The following is a 20,778-nucleotide window of genomic DNA, read 5'->3' on the forward strand; positions in this document are numbered from 1 at the left end:
TTCTTTTCTTGGTTCTGAGTTGCATGCCAGCCCCGGCTCCGTGAGCCTTTTCCCTGCCTTTGGCCTCTTACCCTACTACTGTCTGCTCTTCCTGATGCCCTGAGAGATTCGTTGGGCTTGTCTCTGCTTGGTTTCCCCGCCCAGAATGAGGGAGGAGGGAGAGGACTATGTGATACTTTCTTTCTGAGGAGGAGGCCAAAGCCTCTTCAAAAGCCGAAGGAAGAGGGGTGGTCCTCTCCGCACCCCTGCAGCCTCCTCAGCCATCCAGTGCTCATTGCCCATCCTCCAGTGACATTTGGGGGTTCCAGGCCCCTTTGGCATCTTCTCCTTCCCCGGAGTCTTCTGGTACCATCATCCTGACCCACCTCATGCCCAGCCCTGGTACTCAGACACTTGACAGGACGTCAGGGACCAAGTATGGACTTACCCAAGTCTCCCGACCGCCCCAGCCCCCTCGTTTTGGATCCTTTCCCTTGGGAGTTATAATTGGGCAGAATGATTAAACACATTGTTGTGGGGGGAGCAAAAAAGAACCACGAAGGAACCGCGTGCGCCGCTTTTGGTCACCCCCACCCGTTTTCTGGCTCCTGTTCAGTGGATGCCCCGTTCCGTTTTCTCAGCTTTTCGAGATGTGGTCCCACCACCATAGCCCTTTTAAGGGAGGCCCCGCCCGTGCGAAGGGGGTGGGGCAGGGGCGGAGTCGGAGGAGTCGGGGAAGGAACAAAGCGCGGCCTGCGGGCGGCGGCTGGGCTCGGCCGGCTGGGCCGCGCGGTGCGGGGCCTGCGGGCGGCGGCCCGGGCGCAGCGTTGAAGGGAAGCAGGCCGCAGCGGGGTCCGCGTCGGCCGGGCCATGAATGGGCTGCCCTCGGCCGAGGCGCCGGGTGGCGCTGGCTGCGCCCTAGCCGGGCTCCCTCCGCTGCCGCGCGGCCTCAGCGGTCTCCTCAACGCAAGCGGGGGCTCGTGGCGGGAGCTGGAGCGCGTCTACAGCCAGCGCAGCCGCATCCACGACGAGCTGAGCCGCGCCGCCCGCGTCCCAGATGGGCCCCGCTACGCTTCGGGCGCCACCAGCGCGGGACCCGCCGCCGGTGCCCCCGGTCCGCGTCGTCCGGTCAATCTCGACTCAGCACTAGCAGCGCTGCGCAAGGAGATGGTGAGTAGCTGGGCCCCGGACTTACTGGGCGGGGGGCTGCCACTGAGCGTGAGGGGCCGGGGCGGGGCGGAGGGCAGAGGCACGGAACGGGGAACGCATAGCTTGCGTCTCAAGATCTACAGAAGCTAGTTGGGTCAGAGGGGATATGGTAACAATAATTATAGTTACTGTTTATGGCACTAGTTACCATGTATCTTTAAGAGCTTTACTCGTGTTATTTCATTCCATCCTGCTAGATAAATGTTATCCCTGCTAGATAAATGACAGATGAGGGTCAGTGACTTGCCTAAAGATTCATAGCTTGCAGGTGGCATCTGATGTCCACCAAACTTTGTGCTTAGAAAGGTGCAGGAAGATTGCCTAGGGCAGAGGGTGGCCTGGACCCCAACCCCAGCCCACCCTCAGTCTTTTGCAGGTGGGGCTGCGGCAGCTGGACATGTCCCTGCTGTGCCAGCTGTGGGGCTTGTACGAGTCAATCCAAGACTATAAGCACCTGTGCCAAGACTTGAGCCTGTGCCAGGACCTGTCATCCTCCCTGCATTCAGACAGCTCCTATCCACCTGATGCTGGCCTATCTGATGATGATGAACCTCCTGATGCCAGCCTGCCCCCGGACCCGCCACCCCTCACTGTGCCCCAGACACACAATGCCCGTGACCAGTGGCTGCAGGACGCCTTCCACATCAGCCTCTGAAGAGCTGGGGGTGGGGGGAATATGCACCCGTGCAAAAGGCTCAGAAACTCACCCGTAGTAAGTACTCAGACTTCTAGTGCCTGCTTTCCCCCATACCACCTCACTTGATAGGAAGGCAAGGCTTGGGCCCCTCAGAGGCAAAATTGCCAACCCTCTCTCTCCTGACTCTGGTTAGCTGGCGCTGGGGCAGGCACCTGGCCTACAGCCTTTGCCCGTGGCACTGGACCTCCACTTCTGGCACACGTGTGCACCCCAGCTTGGCCAACCTTCAGTCTGGTGGTGGGGCCCAAAGCATCTGGCACTCCCCTTAGCGTCTCTGGGATTGGGATGAGTGCCTGGTTCCCATCACCTTTTCACCTTTTGCTGCTACTGGCAGCTGCTGGCTCAGGGGCATCCCACCTCTGGTCCCTGGGTTCCACTGCTCTAGACCAGGGCATCCCCATTCCTGCACCCACCCACGGCCAGGAGGGCCAAGGCTCCATGCTGGATATTTAAGTTTAGGGGCCAGACTCCTGGGCACGGAGGTAAATAAATACTCTCTCAGCGTTCTTGTGTTCTGACTGCCTGGCTCTGCGGCTGGAAGATAGCGGTGTTTCTGGCAAGTGCGGCCCCGCGCTTCGCCGGCAGATGGCGCCCAAGACCCCCGAGTGGAAGAAGGGCTGGCCGGTGATGGAATGCGAAACCTCCTTCCACCGACGGGGTTGGGGAGCTGGCCAAGCTGGTCCCGCGGTTCTGCGACGGCTGGCGAGGAACTTCCCCTCTCTGGCCGGACATCTAGGAGTCCAGCCCCTCTCCCCCCCGCCTCGCTTTGGTCCTTCCTGGCCGGCTGGGAAGGAAGGAGAAGGAGCCGCCTATCTTGAGAGAAACTTTCCACCCCGAGTGGGGGCGGAGTTGGGGCGGCACAGGAAATGGGTGGGCCTGAGCCAGCGGGCCTAGGGGCCCCTCGGCAGAAGAGAGGGGAAGACGCCTCCAGGAAGGGCCTGGGAGTTAGTGAGTGCTCTTTGGGTGGAAGGAAACAGCTGCAGAAGCCGAATGGGGTGAAGTTGCGTTGGCCCAGGCCTCCGTAGAGGCCACACAAGCCCTGGAGGGGAGCTGGGGGCAGGGCCCCGGGCTTCCGTGCACAACACCCAGCTTTGATGAGGGGCTACTGGGTGCCACATATTCCCATCCCGCGCCTACAGGCTGCCTAGCCACCCCCCCCCCCCCCCCCCCCCCCCCCCCCCGTCGCACTTGGAACCTTTAGAGTTATATGTAAAGGGCTTTCTCTTACAGAAGAAACCGAGACTGCACTGCTGGGTCTGGGAGCCAAACCCAAACCCAGGTGTCAGGCTCGCTGGAGGAAGCCTGCACAATTGGGTACGGTGGGTGCTCAGACCTCCAGGCACACACATAACACCCCCATAACTTCCTGAGATGAAAAACAGGGGACCTCGAAATTGCACAGCTTAGGTTTGCAGGCTGCTCACCCCCACACCCTGCTGTGCGGTCCCTTGCCTCCTGGACACAAAGGCAGGCACTCCTGGCAGATCAGTTATCCTGTTCAAACCGAGTATTTACTGAGCACCAGCCTGCAGTCCATTCACAAGCCTTGCAGAGGGCAGGCAGGGAGGGAAGGAGACTGACAGTTCTCTAACTCGGCCTGATACCTGCAGGTGTTCATTACCATGCAGGTAGGCGAGAAGGGTTCTAACCTAGGTGCGAACAGGGCGGTTGATGCCTGGGGCAGGCTTCTTAGGGCCGGGAGAGTAAACTCATTTGTGCGTGCACACACACACTTTCCAGTCTGTGATAACGAGTTCCATTTATTTGTTTTAAGTTTATTTATTTTGGGAGAGCCAGCGGCAGTGTGAGCAGGGGAGGGGAGGAAGAGAGAGAGTGAGAGAGAATCCCAAGCAGGCTCCATGCTGCCAGTGCAGAGCCAGAACTCGAACTCACGAACCATGAGATCGGGACTGAGTTGAAACCAAGAGTCGGACTTTGAACCGACTGAGCCACGCAGGTGCCCCAGGTAGCGGATTCCATTTAATAAGACCTCAGAAAATCAGCCAGTCTCCGTACTAAACGCTTCCCAGGATTTCATATTCTCAGTGACTGTGTAAGAGGCAGAACTATAATTATCCCTACTTAACAGAGGTAGAAACTGAGGCTCAGAGTGTTGGTGCTTCGCCCAAGGTCACACACTTGTTGGAAGTCAGCTGCTTGTGTGATGTTGGGGCTATCTTCCCACTCGCCAGCTAAGGAGTCAGGTTCTGAGACTGGCAAGTGGGTGCTGCCCACAGGTAGGGCCACCCAGGTTGACCCCCTGACTCTGCTCCTTCCTACTTAGGCTAAGACTTAGGTGACAGCAGGAGTCCGCCACCCCTGTCGAGGGCAGTTGGCTCTGGCCCAGGTTCTCAGTGTGGACCTGAGCAGGTCTGTTCTTCCCGGGTCTCTGTTTCCACCACCTGTGAAATGGGGCCAACAGTACATACCTCCCAGGGCTGCGGGCAGGAAGGGTGGCGGCCAGGGCAATGCTCGAGAGGGCGGCACCAAGTTGTTGGTTGCTCTCTCCCCTGGCCCCCGCGTCCGCACCGCCTCGGCGCGCTGCGAGCCGGCGCTGCGGACCGGGCGTCCCCCTCGTACCCCTCCCCTCCCCGCCAACCGCGGTAGAGGCGCGAGGCCCCGGAAGCCGGGCCGCCCCGCCCCCCGCTCCCGCCCGGGCCCCGGCCCCCGCCCCCGCCCCCGCCGGAGCCCCGCCCGCCTTCCGACGGGGGTGCGGCTCCAGGAAACGGCGCGCTCGCCGCTCAGCGCTCCAGCGACCCGACGCGCCCCGGACAACCCGCCGACTCAGCCGGACCACCCGGCGGGCCCCAGCGGCCTCCCCGGGGAGATCGGCCCCGGGTCCGAGCCTCGGACATCTCCGACGGACGGGACGGGCGGCTCGGATAGCAGCCCCGGAGGCCATGGGGACCCAGGGCCGGCCAGCGGTCTCGGGCCAGCGGGAGCCCAGAGTCTGAGGATCCGGCGGCGGGGGCGGCGGGGGCCATGACCTCGGTGTGGAAGCGCCTGCAGCGCGTGGGCAAGCGGGCCGCCAAGTTCCAGTTTGTGGCCTGTTACCACGAGCTGGTGGTGGAGTGCACCAAGAAATGGTGAGTGACAGGGAGGCCTGGGGGACTCCGCGGGCTGGCCGGGACCCTGTGGCGGCGCCGTTAAAGCCTGAGAGAACCCTGCCCCCAACCCAGGGGCCCAACAGGCCCCTTGCCCCACCTTGGGCCCTGGCGTCCCAGACAGAGATTCAAAAGTGCCTCTGCAGTTTGTGGGGCCCCTAGACTTGGTGGTGTGGGTAGCTGTTGGGGAGTGGAGGTCAGAATTTGCAGGCCTGGGAATCTGTCTGTCTGTTGCCCACACCTTCCTCGGCTGCGCTCAGGGCTGGGGGAAGGGAGGCCTCCTGTTTTTTTGACCAGAGGGATGGTTCCGGGTGGCATCGGAAAAGGGAGCAAATTTTGAGGTCTGCGGGTGGCCAGGCCGCGGCAGAAACCTCCATCGACGGGTCCAGCTCAGAACAAGGATGTTGCCCCCTCCCCCTCTGCCCACTCGTTGAGCCAGAGGAACACGCACGCACACACGCAGGCCTCAGCCAGAGTGGATGCTGGGAGGCTGGATAAGTCTCCACAATGTCCTTAAAAGGGGAAACTGAGTACTGAGAGGGATGAGGAGGGAGGCAGGGATCGGCTTAAAGGGGCCTGAGGGCCTAGAAGGTTGTGAGTCTGGGAGGAGAGAGGGCCTAGGGAGGGCGAGGTGGCCCGGTCAGGGGGAGATGTGTGAGAGAGCACAGAACCTGGCTCAGACTGCCAAAGGAGCCGGGGGCATCTTGTTCACATGGCTCCCACCCGCAGCTGCCCGGACCCCTGCGTCACACCCTAAATATACGTGCTCACTGGTGTCGGCTTCCCTTGGCTGGATTAGGGCACAGCTGTGGGGGCCTCGCCCGCCAGGCGGGGCTAAATTTAGGCTCCCAAGAGAAAGCTGCTGGGGCAGGAAGGGATCATGGGGTCCAAAGGGAGGGGAGTGAGCAGGAGGCTAGGGTCCCTTGGGCAGCAGCCAGATCCGTGGTTTTGACTGGGCCAGCTGGAGGGCCCTTCACTCCATTTGGCGAGGCCCAGAGAAGACAGGGGCTGACTAGGGTAACACAGCACAGGGCTAGGACTTGAACTCTGGTCTCTGGCTTCTACCTTCTGCCCCAGCATCCAGGATGAGCCCAAGGGGACGCTGGGCATGGTCCCAGAGAGCAGGCCTAGGGTGCGGGCAGTGTCAATGCATCTGAGTCACGGGGGTGGGCAGGGCCTACTGGGCTTCTGAGCTAGGAGCCCAGGCTAGGAAGCTGCCCCTGCCCAGATCTCAGGCTCCCCAGGAGGGCGTGCCTGGCCTGAGTCAGGCTGCCCAGCCAGGCCCCGCCCTCTCTAGGCACCCCTGTCTGCTTCCCCTTTCTGGGAAGGCCCCGTGGTGGTTACTTTTGCTCAGCCATCACCTGCAGTTTGGGGTTGGGGAGAGGAGCTTGGCTGCAGGCTGGCGGGCTCTGCGCTTGGCTTTGTTACTTTGCCTGGCTCCCAACCTCTCCGGGCCTCAGGATTCTCAGGGGTTGACGGGAGAGCCATTTATCCTGGCCCCGCCTACAGAGGGGCAGTGAGGTGGGTGAACCTAAGTGCCCTGGCCTGGGGCCGGGTGCAGGCAAAGAGGGCTCTTGTACTGCCCTCGGCCTGATGGTCCCCTCAACCACCCCCACCCTCGTGGGCAGCACTTGGACCCTCTAACCCAAAAGGACCTTCTCCCCGCACCCACGTGTTATCGCTGTGGGGCTGGGCCCTGCACGGGCAACTCTTGGCCCTTGTTTTGTCTGTCTCTTCACGTCTCTGCCTCTTCTCTGAGTCGGCCCCGGTGTATGCAGTTGGTTTGGATGTCACCTTCTGGAAGTCTTTCTTGATGCCCCTTGTGGGAGTCAGGGGCCCTGCAGAGCTAGAGTCCAGGGCTCTGGGTTTGAGAGGTGGGGGCATGGCTGGCTCTCAGGGCCTCTGACCCCAGCGAAGGGCTGGACGTGGAAGGCCCTGGGTGGTTGTCTGATGACAAACTGACCCTGTGTGTCTCTGATCACCTCCCACCCTCTGCCCCTCGCTCTGATCCCGAGCCCCCACCCCCCCTGCTCCGTCCCCAACCTCGGACCGTTGCACTTGCCATCCCTTCTGGAACCCTCCTTCTCCAGAGCCTCACGAGCTTGTCCCTCCCCCACTCATGCCTTGCTCAGACACCCCAAGTTCAAGGAGACCCCAGTGGCTCTCTCCCATCTCCCTGAAGCCAGCTTGTTCACTTTTTTTCTTTCTTGATTGGCCCTCCACCCCTACCTCTGTTGTCCTCAGCCCCCGAAAGGGTCTCATTTCTTCTGTGCTCTGCTCTGCCCCTAAACCGGGCTGGGCTCACAGTGCGCACTCCCCACATATTTGTGAGTGATGGGGTTTGTTTTCCTCCAAGTCTGTCTCTCCCTGTGTCTCTAAGTCTGTGTGTCTCTTGCAGGGTCCTCGCTGTGTTTATGTGTATCTCCCTGTCTCTGTGTGTGCCTGTCTCTCTATATGTCTCTGTCTCTCTGGCTGCCTGTCTTCATAATCCCTGGCGGCCCACACACATCTGGGCCTTTGCCCTTCTGCCCTGGGCCTCACCCTGCCTCAAGCAGCTCCACCCTGCTCCTGGAGGCTCCAGATAATGGGCTGTCCAGTCCCTCTCCTGGGCGAGGAGGGTGTGGGCAGAAGGAAGACCCCGGAGGAGATGGAGAGGCTGGGCGAGTGGGCCCGACTGAGTAGCCCCCTCTCTCCCCACCCCTAGGCAACCGGATAAGCTGGTGGTGGTATGGACCCGGCGGAACAGACGCATCTGCTCCAAGGTGGGGGAGGTTGTCAGCTGGGGGGTCCAGGTTGGGGGTGAGGCCAACAGTGGGTGTGGGGTAAGTGGGTGAGGACTGATGGGAGAGTGGAGTCGGCTTCGGGTTTGGACCAGAATCCGCAGAAAGGGGGCTCCTGGGTGGCTCAGTTGGTTGAAACTCCGACTTGGGCTCAGGTCACCATCTCGTGCTTCACGAGTTGGGAGCCCGCGTTGGGCTTGCTGCTGTCATCTTGAGGCTGCTTCGGATCCTCTGTCCCCCTCTCTCTGTGCCCCTCCCCTGCTCGTGCTCTCTCTCTCTCTCTCTCTCTCTCTAAAAACTAAATCAATGCTAGGGCACCTGGGTGGCTCAGTCGGTTAAGCATCTAACTTCGGCTCGGGTCATGATCTCGTGGTTCGGGGGTTCGAGCCCAGCATCGGGCTCTGTGCTGACAGCTCAGAGGCTGGAGCCTCCTTCGGATTCTGTGTCCCCCTTCTCTCTCTGCCCTCCCTTGCTTGTGCTCTCTCTCTCAAAACTAAATAAACATTAAAAAAAAAAAAAAACAACAGAATCCACAGAATGGAGAGCAAGATGAGGTCAAGTTTGGGGATAAGGACAGGGGACAAGGGGAGACTCAAGAGTCAGGGGAGGCTTCAGACTGCTCATTGTAGGCCCACAGCTGGCAGCCAGGCATCCAGAACCCATACCGGGGCACCGTGGTGTGGATGGTTCCAGAGAATGTGGACATCTCTGTGACCCTATACAGGGTGAGTCTCTAACCTTCCTGAGTAGGTGGGAGTGGGAGGGGCCGATTACAACCCAGGCAGCCACGAGGGATCCCAGTGTGTTATCCATCCAACTCAGAACGGAGGGGTGAGGCCAAGAAGCCAGATGGGGGTGGGGGTAGCCTGCTCAGGGTGGGTGGCCCAGGAGGTCTCTCTGGAGCGGGTAGCATGCACACATAGCTGCTAGAAGCAGCGTGAGAGACGGCTGGCCCTTCTCCCCGTACCGCCCTCACCCCAGCAGCCCCTGTACTCACCAGTTCCCCCTTTTCCCAGGACCCTCACGTGGACCAGTACGAGGCCAAAGAGTGGACGTTTATTATTGAGAATGTGAGTGGCTGGGCAGGCCGGGGCTTGGGCTCTTGGGGCCTCGGGGGCGGCACTGATGCTCCTCCCCCCGGCCCTTCTCCCCGGCCCACAGGAATCCAAGGGGCAGCGGAAGGTGCTGGCCACCGCAGAGGTGGACCTGGCCCGCCATGCGGGGCCCGTGCCTGCCCCAGTCCCCCTGCGGCTGCGGCTGAAGCCCAAGTCGGTGAAGGTGGTGCACGCGGAGCTGAGCCTCACTCTCTCGGGGGTTCTGCTGCGCGAGGGCCGTGCCACGTGAGTGCCCATCCTCCTCCCTTGGCCTTAGTCTGTAATCTCTGTCCCCAGCCCCGACCCCTGACCTCTGACCCCCCCACCCCCAGGGACGATGATATGCAGAGTCTTGCGAGCCTCATGAGCGTGAAGCCTAGTGACGTGGGCAACCTGGACGACTTCGCTGAGAGTGACGAGGAGGAGGCCAATGGTCCAGGTGCCCCTGAGGCACGGGCTCGTGTCCCCCAGCCAGGTGGGCTCACAGCCTACCATGGACTGAGATCTCCAAGACCTAGGGAGGGTGGGGGATAAGCCCGCCCATAAGCCCCTCGCTGTGTCGGGCCAGGGCCTGCCTTGAGCACGCCCAGTGAGGGGGCTCACTACGGCCCGGGGAAGCCCCAACCTGCCCCGGCAGCCCTGACTGTCCAAACTTGGCTCCTGGTCCTGCGGCGGCCTGGGTTCTTGGCTGAGTCCTGCAGGATGGGTTCCCAGAGCCGCTGGCCCTCTCATCAGCCCTGAGCGGGTACCTGCCCGGAGACGGCAGGGCCAAACGCGCAGAGGGGAGTCTGATCTCCCCAGCCCTCGCCACCCACCCTGGCCCTCCTCACTGGCTTCCTCATCCCTCCCTTTTGCTTGTTAAGGCTTTGTTTCTGTCTGTCCTTGTGGTTCTCTCTCTCTCTTTCTCTGCATCCGAGGGCCTGTCTCTTCTCGCAGGCCGGGGCGGTGCCCTGAGGCTGGGGCGTTTCCCAGGTAGGCCCAGGACTCTGGTTGGGGGGAGGGGGTCAGACCTGCAGGGCCCTCCCCTGGGCTGACCTGCCCCCCCACCATCCCCACCCCAGATCCCCCTCGGGAGCTGAAGACACTTTGTGAGGAGGAGGAGGAGGGCCGGGCCCAGCACCAGCAGGCAGGTGAGGCCCAGGCTCAGGTTGGGACCGGGGAGGGAATGGACCTCCAGCCTCAGGGCCCAGGCCTCAGCACCCCTCCCTTCCTTCCTCCCCAGCTGCCAACCCCTCTAGTGTGGAGGATACCAGCCCGGCCCCTGTGAGTGCCCCTGCGCCCCCAGCCAGGACCTCCCAGGGCCAGGGGTCTGAAAGAGCTACTGTAGCAGGGGGCCAGGTGGGCCTCAAGGCCCCAAGGCCCCCGGGAACCCCACCAGAGAAGAGGTGAGCTTTGGCACGAGCCTGTCCCCCGCCCACTGTTAGAAAGCTGCACACCTACCAGCGTGCCTTTCCAGGGCCCTAAGAACCTGAAGGGCGGGGATGGGGCTAAAAATGCTCTCTCCTGCTCTCTCCTCAGGTCTTCAAGACAGCCAGGCCAGGAGGTGGCCCCCACCCCAGCCCCTCGGCTCCGGAAAGGCTCTGATGCCCCCTGGCCCCTAGTCCCCCAAGGGGAAGATGAGGCTCCCAAAGCCTCAGGGGATCCCCCAGCAGGAGTGCGTTCTTCTGGGCAGACCCAGGCCCAGGAAAGCCCGCAGGAAGGGACAGAGGCTCAGGGAGCCAGGCTGGCCCCAGGCATTGAGGGTGGAGGCTCCAGAGACTCTTTGGGAGGGCAGAAACCTAAGGTTAAGGGGAGGAGCGCTGGGGATAGGCAGGGGGCTGGGGGGACGGACACTGAGCAGGAGTCAGGAGTCAGAGAGGTGAACACTAAGAGGTCAGACGTCAGAGCCAGGGAGGCTGAAGAGAGTTTAGAAGGGAGTCAAGTGGATACTGAGCAGATGTCAAAGGTGAGACATGTGGACACTGAGGGACCAGAGGCTGTAGGGGTGATGTCTGAGGCAAGATTCAAGGGGACTCCCGAGGCTCCTCCAAGGGGCTCTCAGGGGAAGACAGGGGTCAGGACCAGGGATGAGGCTCCCACAGTCCTGAGCCCACCCCCAGCAGACCCTGCAGGGCACACCAGGCGTCTCAGTGACCTCAGTGGGGCCAGGGCTGCTGCAGGCCAGGAGAGAGAGGGTGCAGAGGTGAGAGGCAGAGCCCCTGGTGTTGGGGGGACAGGCCTGGAGCAGGGTCCCTCTGTTGGAGCAGCAAGCACCAGGCCCCAGGTGAGCGAGTACCAGGGAGCCCCACCAGCAACTGACCAGGGGGTGATGTCTAGGGATCTGGGGGTCTGGGAGGCAGAGACTCGGGATTCAAGGGTCCTGGGAACAGAGACGGGGGTGGCAGAGTCAGAGGTACTGGGGACCCAGGAGACCGAAGTGGAGGGATCAGGGTTCCCAGAGATAGAGATGGGGACAGCAGAAGCCACGGCGTTGGGGGCCCAGGAGACACAGATCGTGAGATCAGGGCTCCTAGAGTCAGAGACTGCTGGGATGGCAGAGTCTGAGGAACTGGGAGCCCAGAAAACAGAGGCTGAGGGTTCAGGGTTTCTGGGGACAAAGACTAGAATGGCAGAGACTGAGATATTGGGGACCCAGGAGATAGCTGGTGGTTCAGGGATACTGAGGATAGAAGCTGAGATAGCAGAATGTGAAATATTGGGGGCCCAGGAGACAGAGGTGGGAGGTTCCCGGATGCCAGAGATAGAAGCTGGGACGGCAGAGGCTGAGATACTGGAAACCCAAGAGGCTGAGGTGGGGGGTTCAGGGATAAAGTCTGAGACAGCAGGGACCCGGGAAACAGAGGTAGGGGGCTCAGGGATCCCAGGGTTTGAGACTGAGACAGCAGCAGCTGAGATACCGGGGACCCAGGAGATAGAAGCTGGGGGTTCAGGGGTTCCCAGGATAGAAAATCAGATAGCAGGAGCCCTGGAGACAGAGGTGGGGGGTTCAAGGGTTTCAGGGCCAGGAGTTGGAAGGGCAGAGGCTGAGGGACTGGGGACTCAACAGACAGAAACGACAGTTTTAGAGGCTGAGAAGGACAAGGCTAAGACTTTGGGGGTCCAGGAGGCAGAGACTGGGCTCTGGGAGACTCTCCAATATGAAGCTTTGCAGGATTCCATCACTAAGCGTGGAGTTTTAGGGCCCCAGGGAGCAGAGGCAGAGACCACAGTTTTGAGGGCCCAGGAGGCAGAAGCTGAGGTGCTGGGAGTTTCAGAGGCCAAGTCTGGGGCTTGGGGGGCCCAGGAAGCAGAGACGGAGATTTTAGGGCCTCCAGAGAACGAATCTGGTATTTTTGAGGCCCAGGAAGCAGAGGCCGGGTTCTCAGGGACTGAGCAGGGACAAGAAGCTGAGGGAAACCTCCCGGAGGCCAGCCTGATTGAGGTGCAGGTGGCCAGCGGGGCAGGGGCTGGGGTCCCCAAGCCCTCGGGGGCCTCTTCCCCAGAGGAGCCTGAAGAGGACGGGAGGCTGCCAGGCAGCCAGGTAGGGATGGGGGCCGCCGAGGGCCCAGTCCGCTGCTTTCCACTAACCTGGGGCTGAGCTAACGGCGGCTCTGCATGGACCCACCTGGTCGACTGGGGTGCGGTGGGATAGGGGCTCAGCTTCAAGGAGCCCCCCTCACCCTCTCCTCTCTCAGGATGCCCTGGCTCCCCCATCTGTCTTCCCTGGGCTGCATGGACCCGGACACCCCTAAGCTGATTTTCTGGGCTGACCTTGAGGTGTGGCTGCTGGTGACCTCTGATCTTGCCTGGGGGCCACTGACCTTTTAGGTGACCTTGGTAGATAACCACAGAGCTGGAAACCCTTTGCCTAGTCCCAAGGCTCTGGCCAGTGGTCTCTGGTGACCCCTGCAAACCCAGAGCCAGGGCTATTCTGTGCCCAGGGGTCAGAGGGTATACAGGTCCTCCGTTCACATTCCCTGAGCCCATCCCTGTGTCCCTAGGCACCACGTGCTCTGGTCAGCTCCAGTCAATCCCTGCTGGAGTGGTGCCAGGAAGTCACCGCTGGCTACCGTGGTGTCCGAGTCACCAACTTCACTACATCTTGGCGCAACGGCTTGGCCTTCTGTGCCATCCTGCACCGATTCTACCCAGACAAGATGTGAGCGGCCAGAGGGGGTGGGAATGAATGAGGGAGCCTGCTGGGAGGGCAGTGTGATTTCAGCCTCTGACGGGCCCTCTCTCTGCAGCGACTACGCCTCCCTGGACCCACTCAACATCAAGCAGAACAACAAGCAGGTGAGATGGAGAGGGAGCGATGCCTGGGGGGAAAGGGTCTGGAGCCAGGCCGTAGATCCAACACTTAGGGTCCGTCTGTCCTTAGGAGAGGGACCTACGGGCTGCAGGGCCCCAGCAAGTGGGTTTGGGAAGTTCTGTCACTTTTTTACCCTCTTGGTCTTTAAACTGTTCGTTTTTCTTAGTTTTGTTTTGTTTTAAAGCCTATTTCCCCCAGATGGTTTTTCCAAAACCGCCCTTTGGTGTGCAGTTGCTGGGTGACGCGGGGGCGGGCCCTGTTGCTAGATTTCCCCCAATAGAAGGGTGAAGGCGTTGCTAGGCAAAACCCCGGCGTGCCGGTCGCGGGGATTCCTCCGGCGGTCCTGGGCGGGGCCGCAGCGTCGCTGGGTAACACCCGCCGCCGCCGCCGCTGATCCCCAGCGCACCGTTCCTAGGCCTTCGATGGCTTCGCGGCTCTGGGCGTGTCGCGGCTGCTGGAGCCGGCGGACATGGTGCTGCTGTCGGTGCCCGACAAGCTCATCGTCATGACGTACCTGTGCCAGATCCGCGCCTTCTGCACCGGGCAGGAGTTGCAGCTGGTGCAGCTGGAGGGCGGCGGCGGCGCTGGCACGTACCGCGTGGCCAGCGCCCAGCCGAGCCCGCCCGACGGCCTGGACGCCGGGGGCCTGGCGCAGCGGCTGCGCGAACACCGGGCCGAGGCGCCGGAGGAGCCCAAGGGGCCCAAGGGGCTCAAGGAGCCCGAGAACCGCGCGGACGGGGCGGCTCCCGAGGCGGCCTCCAAGGACCGCGGTGCGGAGGCCGCCCCGGAGGCGCGCTCCGCGGAAGCCCCTGCCGACGGTCCCGGAGCCCGGGCGTCCGTGCCCCCGGCCGAGGGGCTGGTGAACGGGGCGGGGGCGCCGGGCGCCGGGGGCGGCGTGAGGCTGCGGCGGCCGTCGGTCAACGGGGAGGCCGGGCCGGTGCCCCCGCCCCGCGCGCACGGCTCCTTCTCCCACGTGCGCGACGCCGACCTGCTGAAGAAGAGGCGCTCGCGGCTGCGGAACAGCAACTCCTTCTCGGTGGAAGACCCGGACGCGGGGGCCGCCGGGGCCGCGGCTGCGGTGAGTGCCCTCCTGTGGCGCGGGGTCGAGGGTGGCCGGGCAGAGAGGGATGGGTCCTGAGGGTCCCCATGGGCAGAGACGGCGCAGGCGCGGCGGCTTCAGGGCAGCAGGACTCGGCTGGACGCGGCGAGGCGCTTTCTGAGTGCGGGGGCCGTGGTGTCCGGGAAGAGTCCCCCGGCGGCGGAGTGGGCTTCTGTTCAGGGGACACGTGCAGGCCGAGGCCCCCCAGGCCCAGAGCGGCCTCCTGGGCAGGGTCTCCACCTTTGCTGCCAGCTTGGAATCTATGCTAATGGTTCTTAATGCCTGACACCCAGGTAGTGGAATCAGGGTTGTAGCAGGAAGTTCCTAGGAGGCTCCGTGGTTGTCAGCACTCAGCACGCTGCTCTTTAGGGACTGTGAAGTGGGTGGGGGCGTTTCTTTCCCTGCGGTTGGCCCTGGGTCGCTCAGCAGCCACCATTGCCCTGTAGGCCGGGCAGGGCTTCTGTCCTGAGCGGGGCCAGCCAGGGCCTCCCTGTTCCAAGTATCTCTGATTCGGATCTTTAACTCCAGATCCTGGAGACCCATTCTTCTCTGATAATGGGAGGGTGAAGCTGGGAGACCCTGCCTGGTGCCCCCTCCACCCCACTCCCCCAGCCCCTGCATTTCTCAGGTTCGGGTCTCCCAGGGTATCATATGGTCATTGCACTGAAAGGGAGGTGGTCCCGGAGAAGGCAGGGATTTGCTCAAGGACAAGTGCCACTGAAGTGGCTTCCCAGCTGGGGTTCCTTCCACCCCCTGCACCCATCCTGCCCACAACAGCAGGGGCAGCCCTGTCAGGCCACTGCAAGCCTTCAGCTGCCCAGGGATGACGTTCCAAAGAAAGGAGGGAATAAACCGGGAAAGGCTTTCTGGAAGAAGCGGCCACGTGAGCTAGGCTGATAAGATGGGAAGAGATGGTTCTCAAATGGGGGGACCTGCTTAAGTAAAAGTGTGCTCTTAGCAGGAAAGCTCGGGTCTCCTTTAGGGATCTGCCAGTCATCTCCCACGAGGTCCGCAGGTTTGGAGAGCGGGAGCCTTGAGCGGGTCAGAGGCACAGCATTGTGAATGAGAGACAGAGAGGGCACCAGAGGCACCCCTAGGAGATGTGATACGCAAGGGCCAGAGGGACACAGTCACCCCTGGCCTGTCTGTTGTCCTCTGGCCACAGTCTCATTAACATATGTCACTGGCTCCTTAAATCTTAGAGGGGAGGCTCCGTCCTACACCCTTCTCTGCCCAAGTCCCAGCATTTGGTCCTTCTGAGCCAGGCCCTTCCCGAACCCTTGTCCCACAGGAGATCTGTGACCCACGGGGCTGGAGGGGACTCCTCCTTATTGGCTGTTCCCATCCCCCATGCCCTATGCATGCAGTAGGAGGAGGTCAGGCCTGTCCCTGCCCTTGGGAGCTCCCAAAGTCCTGGATGGGATGAAGTCAGGCACCTTGAAGCTGGGGTGGGGCCGAAGCAACGCCTAGAGGAGGGCAGGGTGCCTCTGGTGCGGCCCAGCAAGGCTTCCTGGAGGAGGGGCCATGCGTGAGGATATAGAAAGGGGAATTGGGGTCAGACGGGAGGAAGCATTGGAATTCCCATCGGGGCTGAGTGAGTAAGCTCAGTGGCTGCTGAGGTTGGGGTTTCTCCTCCACTCTTCTGCCTCTGCCTGCTCTGTGGGTGGAGTGCACGCTGCATGCTAGGCCCTGCCCCCATGACCCCTTATTAGGTCCCAACTGACTTCTCACAATGTCCCTTCCGGGGAGGAATGATTACCCCATTTGCAGGTGGGAACATTGAGGTTCAAGGAGAAAGTTGAGAACACCCGTGAAGCCAGAACTATGAAACGGTGCCCTCTGCTAGGCTCAGCACTACTGGCTGGCTGGCTGGCTGCGGGACTCTGGGCGAGCCACTTAACCTTTCTGTCCTCTTTCCCTGAGGAGAAGCAGCAAATGCCTAAGTCCTTCACGGAGTGGCCTTGAGATACTACTTCAGGGTGCCGTCAAGAAAGGGGAACTGTGTTCTTCCCCAGATGCCTTTCTGGAACCCTGCCACCCCCAGTTTCCACAGGGTCCGGATTTCTCTCACATAAAGACAAACAGAAGCCCAGGGAGTATGACTGGCCCAGAGGCAAACAGCCAGTGGGTGGCCCAGCTTGGGAACACATCTTTGGATTAGACGGCCCTGGGTCCTAGGCCAGACCTATATGAGCTTCATCTCTGACCTTTGGTGTCCTGTTCTGTGAAGTGGTGATGTTATGACCCCCGAATCACAGAGCTCTTGGGGGGACTGGTGGAGTCATTATATGTACCGTGTCCAACGCATCAATGTCTAGTCAACAGCCGCTAATTGGTGGGCCCTGAGTGCATTCTCTGGGCCCCATCCTGTCTGCCGGGGCTGCCTCTGGGCAGGGAGACACAGATAACCAGCAGCTATGATGGGGGTGCAAGCAGGGATGGGGGGTGCCTGGGAAGCCATGGAGGGGGGCACTCCCCGGGCCTCAGGAGGGGTGAAGTTCGGGAAGAGAGACAGAAAGCTGTGTGGGAGCCCGAAGGGGCCTCATGGAGGTGGAGCCGAGCCGGGTCATGAAGGTTGCTGATGTCAGGTTTCCCCAGATAGAGGCCAGTCCAGGCTGAGGAAGCTATTTGGGGAAGCGAAAGTCCATTGCTATGGCCAACGGCTGGTGTCTGGGTGGGGTCTGGGGTAGTAGGAGTTGAGGCTGGAGCTGCCAACAGGCCTCGGCAACAAGATTGGGCGCTGAGAGGGGTCTGGGGGCTGGGGGAGTGACACCATCCGGTGAAGGTTTTAGGAAGATCCCTCAGTTGTGACTTGAGGGTAGAGTCAGCAGGCAGGGAACGGGTAGTGGCCACTGACACGGGCCAGAGAGGATGGCATCTGACCGCCATCCGTCCAGGGACGCTTCTCAGAGAAGCACAGGATGGAGTGGACAGTGGGGTAGTTCAACCTTCTCCCCACCCTGTGACCTAGAAGGGTGGCCCGAGCAGGAGCCATCAAAGGGGCCAGGCTATCTGCTGACCTGAGCCCCCGGAGCTGACCCCCCACCCACCCAGCAAGTCGCCAGGGGCAGGGCACATTAAGGGCCAGCCCTGCCTTTGGAGACTGAAATTGGTAGGCCCAGCCCACCTGACCTGTTCTGAGTGTTCTACGAAGAGCACAGCAGTCTGGGCGTGGGAATTGATAAGGTGGGAGGGTGCCCCCTTTTGGCCAGGATATGGAGGTGCTGGCCCAAGATGGCCTGGGTCTGGAGATGAGGTGCATGCATCAAGGGAGCTCAGTGTCACCGTGCGGGCCCCTGGCCACGATGGAGACTCAAGCACCAGGTGATGGGAGTCGGAGGTGGCCTGAGGGAGCTCCAAGCAGGAAGGGGCGAGAGGGAGAAGGAGAGGCCCCAGCCAGGCCCCTCACAGCCTTTCACCCCTGACTCTCACAAAAGCCTTGTAAACCCAGCCCAGGGAACAAGGACTGTGAGGCTCCCAGAGTGGGCGTGGACTGGCCCAGGATCACAGGGCCAGGCAGGGTGAAGGCCATGGCCTTCCCTTGGGGAGGCACTTTCCCTGGAGGGGACGGAGGGTGGAGTTCTGTGCATGCAGGACTGGAGAAGCAGCTGGGGTGGGCAGGGCCTGGAACTGAGGGCCTCTCCTCCCCTGCGTGTGCATGAGGCTCTGGCTGGCCCTAGGGCAGGGCTGTTGGGGAGCCCTGCAAGCCCTCACCGGCCCCTTTCTCCACAGGAAGGCCTGGGCCCTGACCCCAGCCCTGCCCCTGGCCCATCTACAACCACAGCCCCACAGCAGCCCCCTGGTGAGTAGTTGTGAAGGAGTAGTGACCCAGCTCAGTTCAGGCTGTTCACAGATCCTGAGCTGGGGACGCCCTGGGGGCAGCTGTCAGATGGAGGTGCCTTAACCCGGTCTCTGTCTGCAGGTGGGAGTTCCCCACCGGAGGAGCCACCCCCAAGTCCAGGGGAAGAGGCTGGGCTGGTAAGGAGGGCTGAGGAGGGAGGAGCTGGTGGGTGGCGCTTCCCAGGCAGAGCCTGGACTGAGCCCCCCCTGCCCCCCCCTTTTCTGCAGCAACGGTTCCAGGACACAAGTCAGTACGTGTGCGCAGAGCTGCAGGCCCTGGAACAGGAGCAGAGACAGATAGATGGGCGGGCAGCGGAGGTGGAGACACAGCTGAGGAGCCTTATGGAGTCAGGTGGGGCAGACATCTGGAGTCCACTCCCCAACACACGCCACCAGATCTGCCCAGCCCTGCAGCCCTTCCGGATCTGGGGAGGAGTTGGGAGGAGGCAAGGCTGGGGTCTCTGTCCCCATTTACAGCGGGACAAGGGAAGCCTCCGGCTTCTGGGGTGCCGTAAGGAAGCGAGCCCCGATCCCCAGCCACCCTAGTCTTGCCACCTGGGTTGACGGCAGGCCTGGTGACTGTCCTGGCCGGGTTCAGGTGCCAACAGGTTGCAGGAGGAGGTGCTGATCCAGGAGTGGTTCACGTTGGTCAACAAGAAGAACGCTCTCATCCGCAGGCAGGACCAGCTGCAGCTGCTGTGAGTGAGCCCCTCCCACTCCAGGCCCCGCCCCCAGCCCGCCCCGGGCGTGCAGGACAGAGGGGAATCTCGGCCACTTTGGTTAGAACTATTCACTACTTTCTTCTTTCTGCAAAGGTCTTTTTGGAAAATTGCTCAGTCACCTTATTTTCTTCTTCTCAAAAGTCCTGTATGAATTGTACACCTCTTTTATTGGTACTGTTTTTATGAATCCGAAAACTAAGGCCCAGAGAAAAACGTGGTACAGGCAAGTCAGGGCTGAGTGCCTGTTCCTTTGACCCTGTTCCTTTCCAATAAGAAAAACTGAGGCCCACAGAGATCTGAGCTGGTTTCCAAGTGGGGTCAAAAGCAACTCTTGACCATGATTGCTTTGATAGTCCTGCAGGATGAAGGCAAGTTTGCCTCCCTTTTGGATTTTAGATCATTTTTCAGAATAATTTTAGTGTCTCATACTTGCTGCTGATGAATAATGTTCATCCAAATGATCCTGCAAGGTTGTTTCCTAATTAAAAAAAAAAAAAAAAAAAAAGGGAGGGGTGCCTGGGTGGCTCAGTCAGTTAAGTGTCCGACTTTGGCTCAGGTTATGATATCATGGCTCATGAGTTCGAGCCCTACGTTGGACTCTGTGCTAACAGCTCACAGCCTGGAGCCTGCTTCGGATTCTGTGTCTCCCCCTCTCTCTGCCCCTCTCCCACTCATGCTCTGTCTCTCTCAAAAATAAATACATATTTAAAAATTAAAAAATAAAAAGCAGTGGGGATGGGAGGAGAAACTATAAGCATCCAGCATTTGGAGAACAGTTGGAAGGAAGATGATCTGGGGCAGGGACGGGGGTATAGCGCTTTCCTCAGCCCAGCCCTCCACACGAACTGGTAATGAGGTGGGATGGGAGGCCAGGGAGTAGTCAGAGCCCCGGGACCCCTTCCTCTCCTGTTCCCCTTTTCCTGACCCACCCCGCACCCTCCACCCCAGTATCGAGGAGCAAGACCTGGAGCGGAGGTTCGAGCTGCTGAGCCGGGAGCTACGGGCGATGCTAGCTATCGAAGGTGGGAGATGGGGCCCGGAGAGGGTGAGAGCCGGTACAGAGCAGGGACGGGCGCCTCCTGACCCTCGGCCTCCTCCGCCCTCAGACTGGCTGAAAACGGCCGCGCAGCAACGCCGAGAGCAGCTTCTGCTGGAGGAGCTGGTGTCGCTGGTGAACCAGCGGGATGAGCTGGTCCGGGACCTGGACCACAAAGAGCGGATGTGAGTGGGGTGGGGACCGCGCTGGGGCGGGGGCGGGGGGCGTCTAGGGGCGGACTCCCGAGGAGGGCTCGCTCTGGCCAGGGGGGCAGACTAGGGTTGGGGCCCGACTCTGACTTCAAGCCGCTCCCTCCCAGCGCCCTGGAGGAGGACGAGCGCCTGGAACGCGGCCTGGAGCAGCGGCGCCGCAAGCTGAGCCGGCAGCTGAGCCGGCGCGAGCGCTGTTCGCTGAGCTGAGGCCTCAACCACTCGGACCGCAGGCTTTCTCGCTGCCGCGCCGGGTCGTCGCCCCGGACTAGCGCTGCGGAGGACCCGGGCCGCACGGACGCGGCGCGCCGCCCGTAGGGGCCGCCGTCGCCCCCGTGTGGGGGGAAGAAGGGCGGCCTCTGGGGGCCCGACAGACAGGAGCGGCTGGACGGCCGTGCCGTCCGGGCCGTATTTATTTGTCCGTGTGAGTGTGTGTGCGTGTGTTCGCGGGGCCTGGGGGTCCCAGGAGCACCCCTACGGAACCCCTCCCCGATGGCAGGGCCCGGGCCGGCCAGCGGGGGGACAGGGATGGCCGGTGAGCCGCTGCGCCCCCGCCCTCCCCCCTTTCCTGATCTTGGCGAGCAATAAAGTTGGACGAGGCCACACCAGGCCTGCCTTTCTCAGCCCTGGGGCTTTCAATAGACGGAAGGGGGCGGGGCTAGGCCGATAAGGCTGTCTGCGATCCGAAGTGGGGCTGGGCGGGCTTTGAGGTTCCCAG

The 20,778-nt window shown here is 61.7% G+C and overlaps 2 protein-coding genes across 9 annotated transcripts; both read left to right on the top strand.

Annotated features, from left to right (window-relative positions):
* Positions 1-126: 126 nt before the first annotated feature.
* FAM89B (family with sequence similarity 89 member B) lies at positions 127-2,391 on the top strand. The gene is made up of 2 exons (XM_023240059.2): positions 127-1,149; positions 1,565-2,391. The coding sequence occupies exons 1-2, from the start codon at positions 850-852 to the stop codon at positions 1,841-1,843; spliced, it is 579 nt and encodes a 192-aa protein (XP_023095827.1). The 5' UTR covers positions 127-849; the 3' UTR covers positions 1,844-2,391.
* Positions 2,392-4,583: 2,192 nt separating this feature from the next.
* EHBP1L1 (EH domain binding protein 1 like 1) lies at positions 4,584-20,683 on the top strand. Of its 8 annotated transcripts, none has more exons than XM_023240060.2 (20): positions 4,584-4,971; positions 7,694-7,751; positions 8,399-8,494; positions 8,786-8,839; positions 8,931-9,109; positions 9,196-9,338; positions 9,800-9,835; positions 9,925-9,993; positions 10,086-10,248; positions 10,382-12,383; positions 12,844-13,001; positions 13,090-13,138; positions 13,570-14,232; positions 17,986-18,055; positions 18,176-18,231; positions 18,322-18,445; positions 18,692-18,791; positions 19,764-19,837; positions 19,922-20,036; positions 20,171-20,683. In XM_023240060.2, exons 1-20 carry the CDS (start codon positions 4,868-4,870, stop codon positions 20,268-20,270), a joined length of 4,413 nt encoding a protein of 1,470 aa, XP_023095828.2. In that variant the 5' UTR covers positions 4,584-4,867; the 3' UTR covers positions 20,271-20,683. The 8 variants fall into 8 exon arrangements, with proteins under 8 accessions (XP_023095828.2, XP_023095830.2, XP_023095829.2 ...); XM_023240062.2 differs by having other exon boundaries at positions 10,382-11,126; XM_023240063.2 differs by having other exon boundaries at positions 4,585-4,971; positions 10,382-10,517.
* The last annotated feature ends 95 nt before the right edge of the window (positions 20,684-20,778 follow it).

The sequence above is a fragment of the Felis catus genome, chromosome D1 (genome assembly GCF_018350175.1).
Source record: "Felis catus isolate Fca126 chromosome D1, F.catus_Fca126_mat1.0, whole genome shotgun sequence".
Taxonomy (NCBI): Eukaryota; Metazoa; Chordata; class Mammalia; order Carnivora; family Felidae; genus Felis; species Felis catus.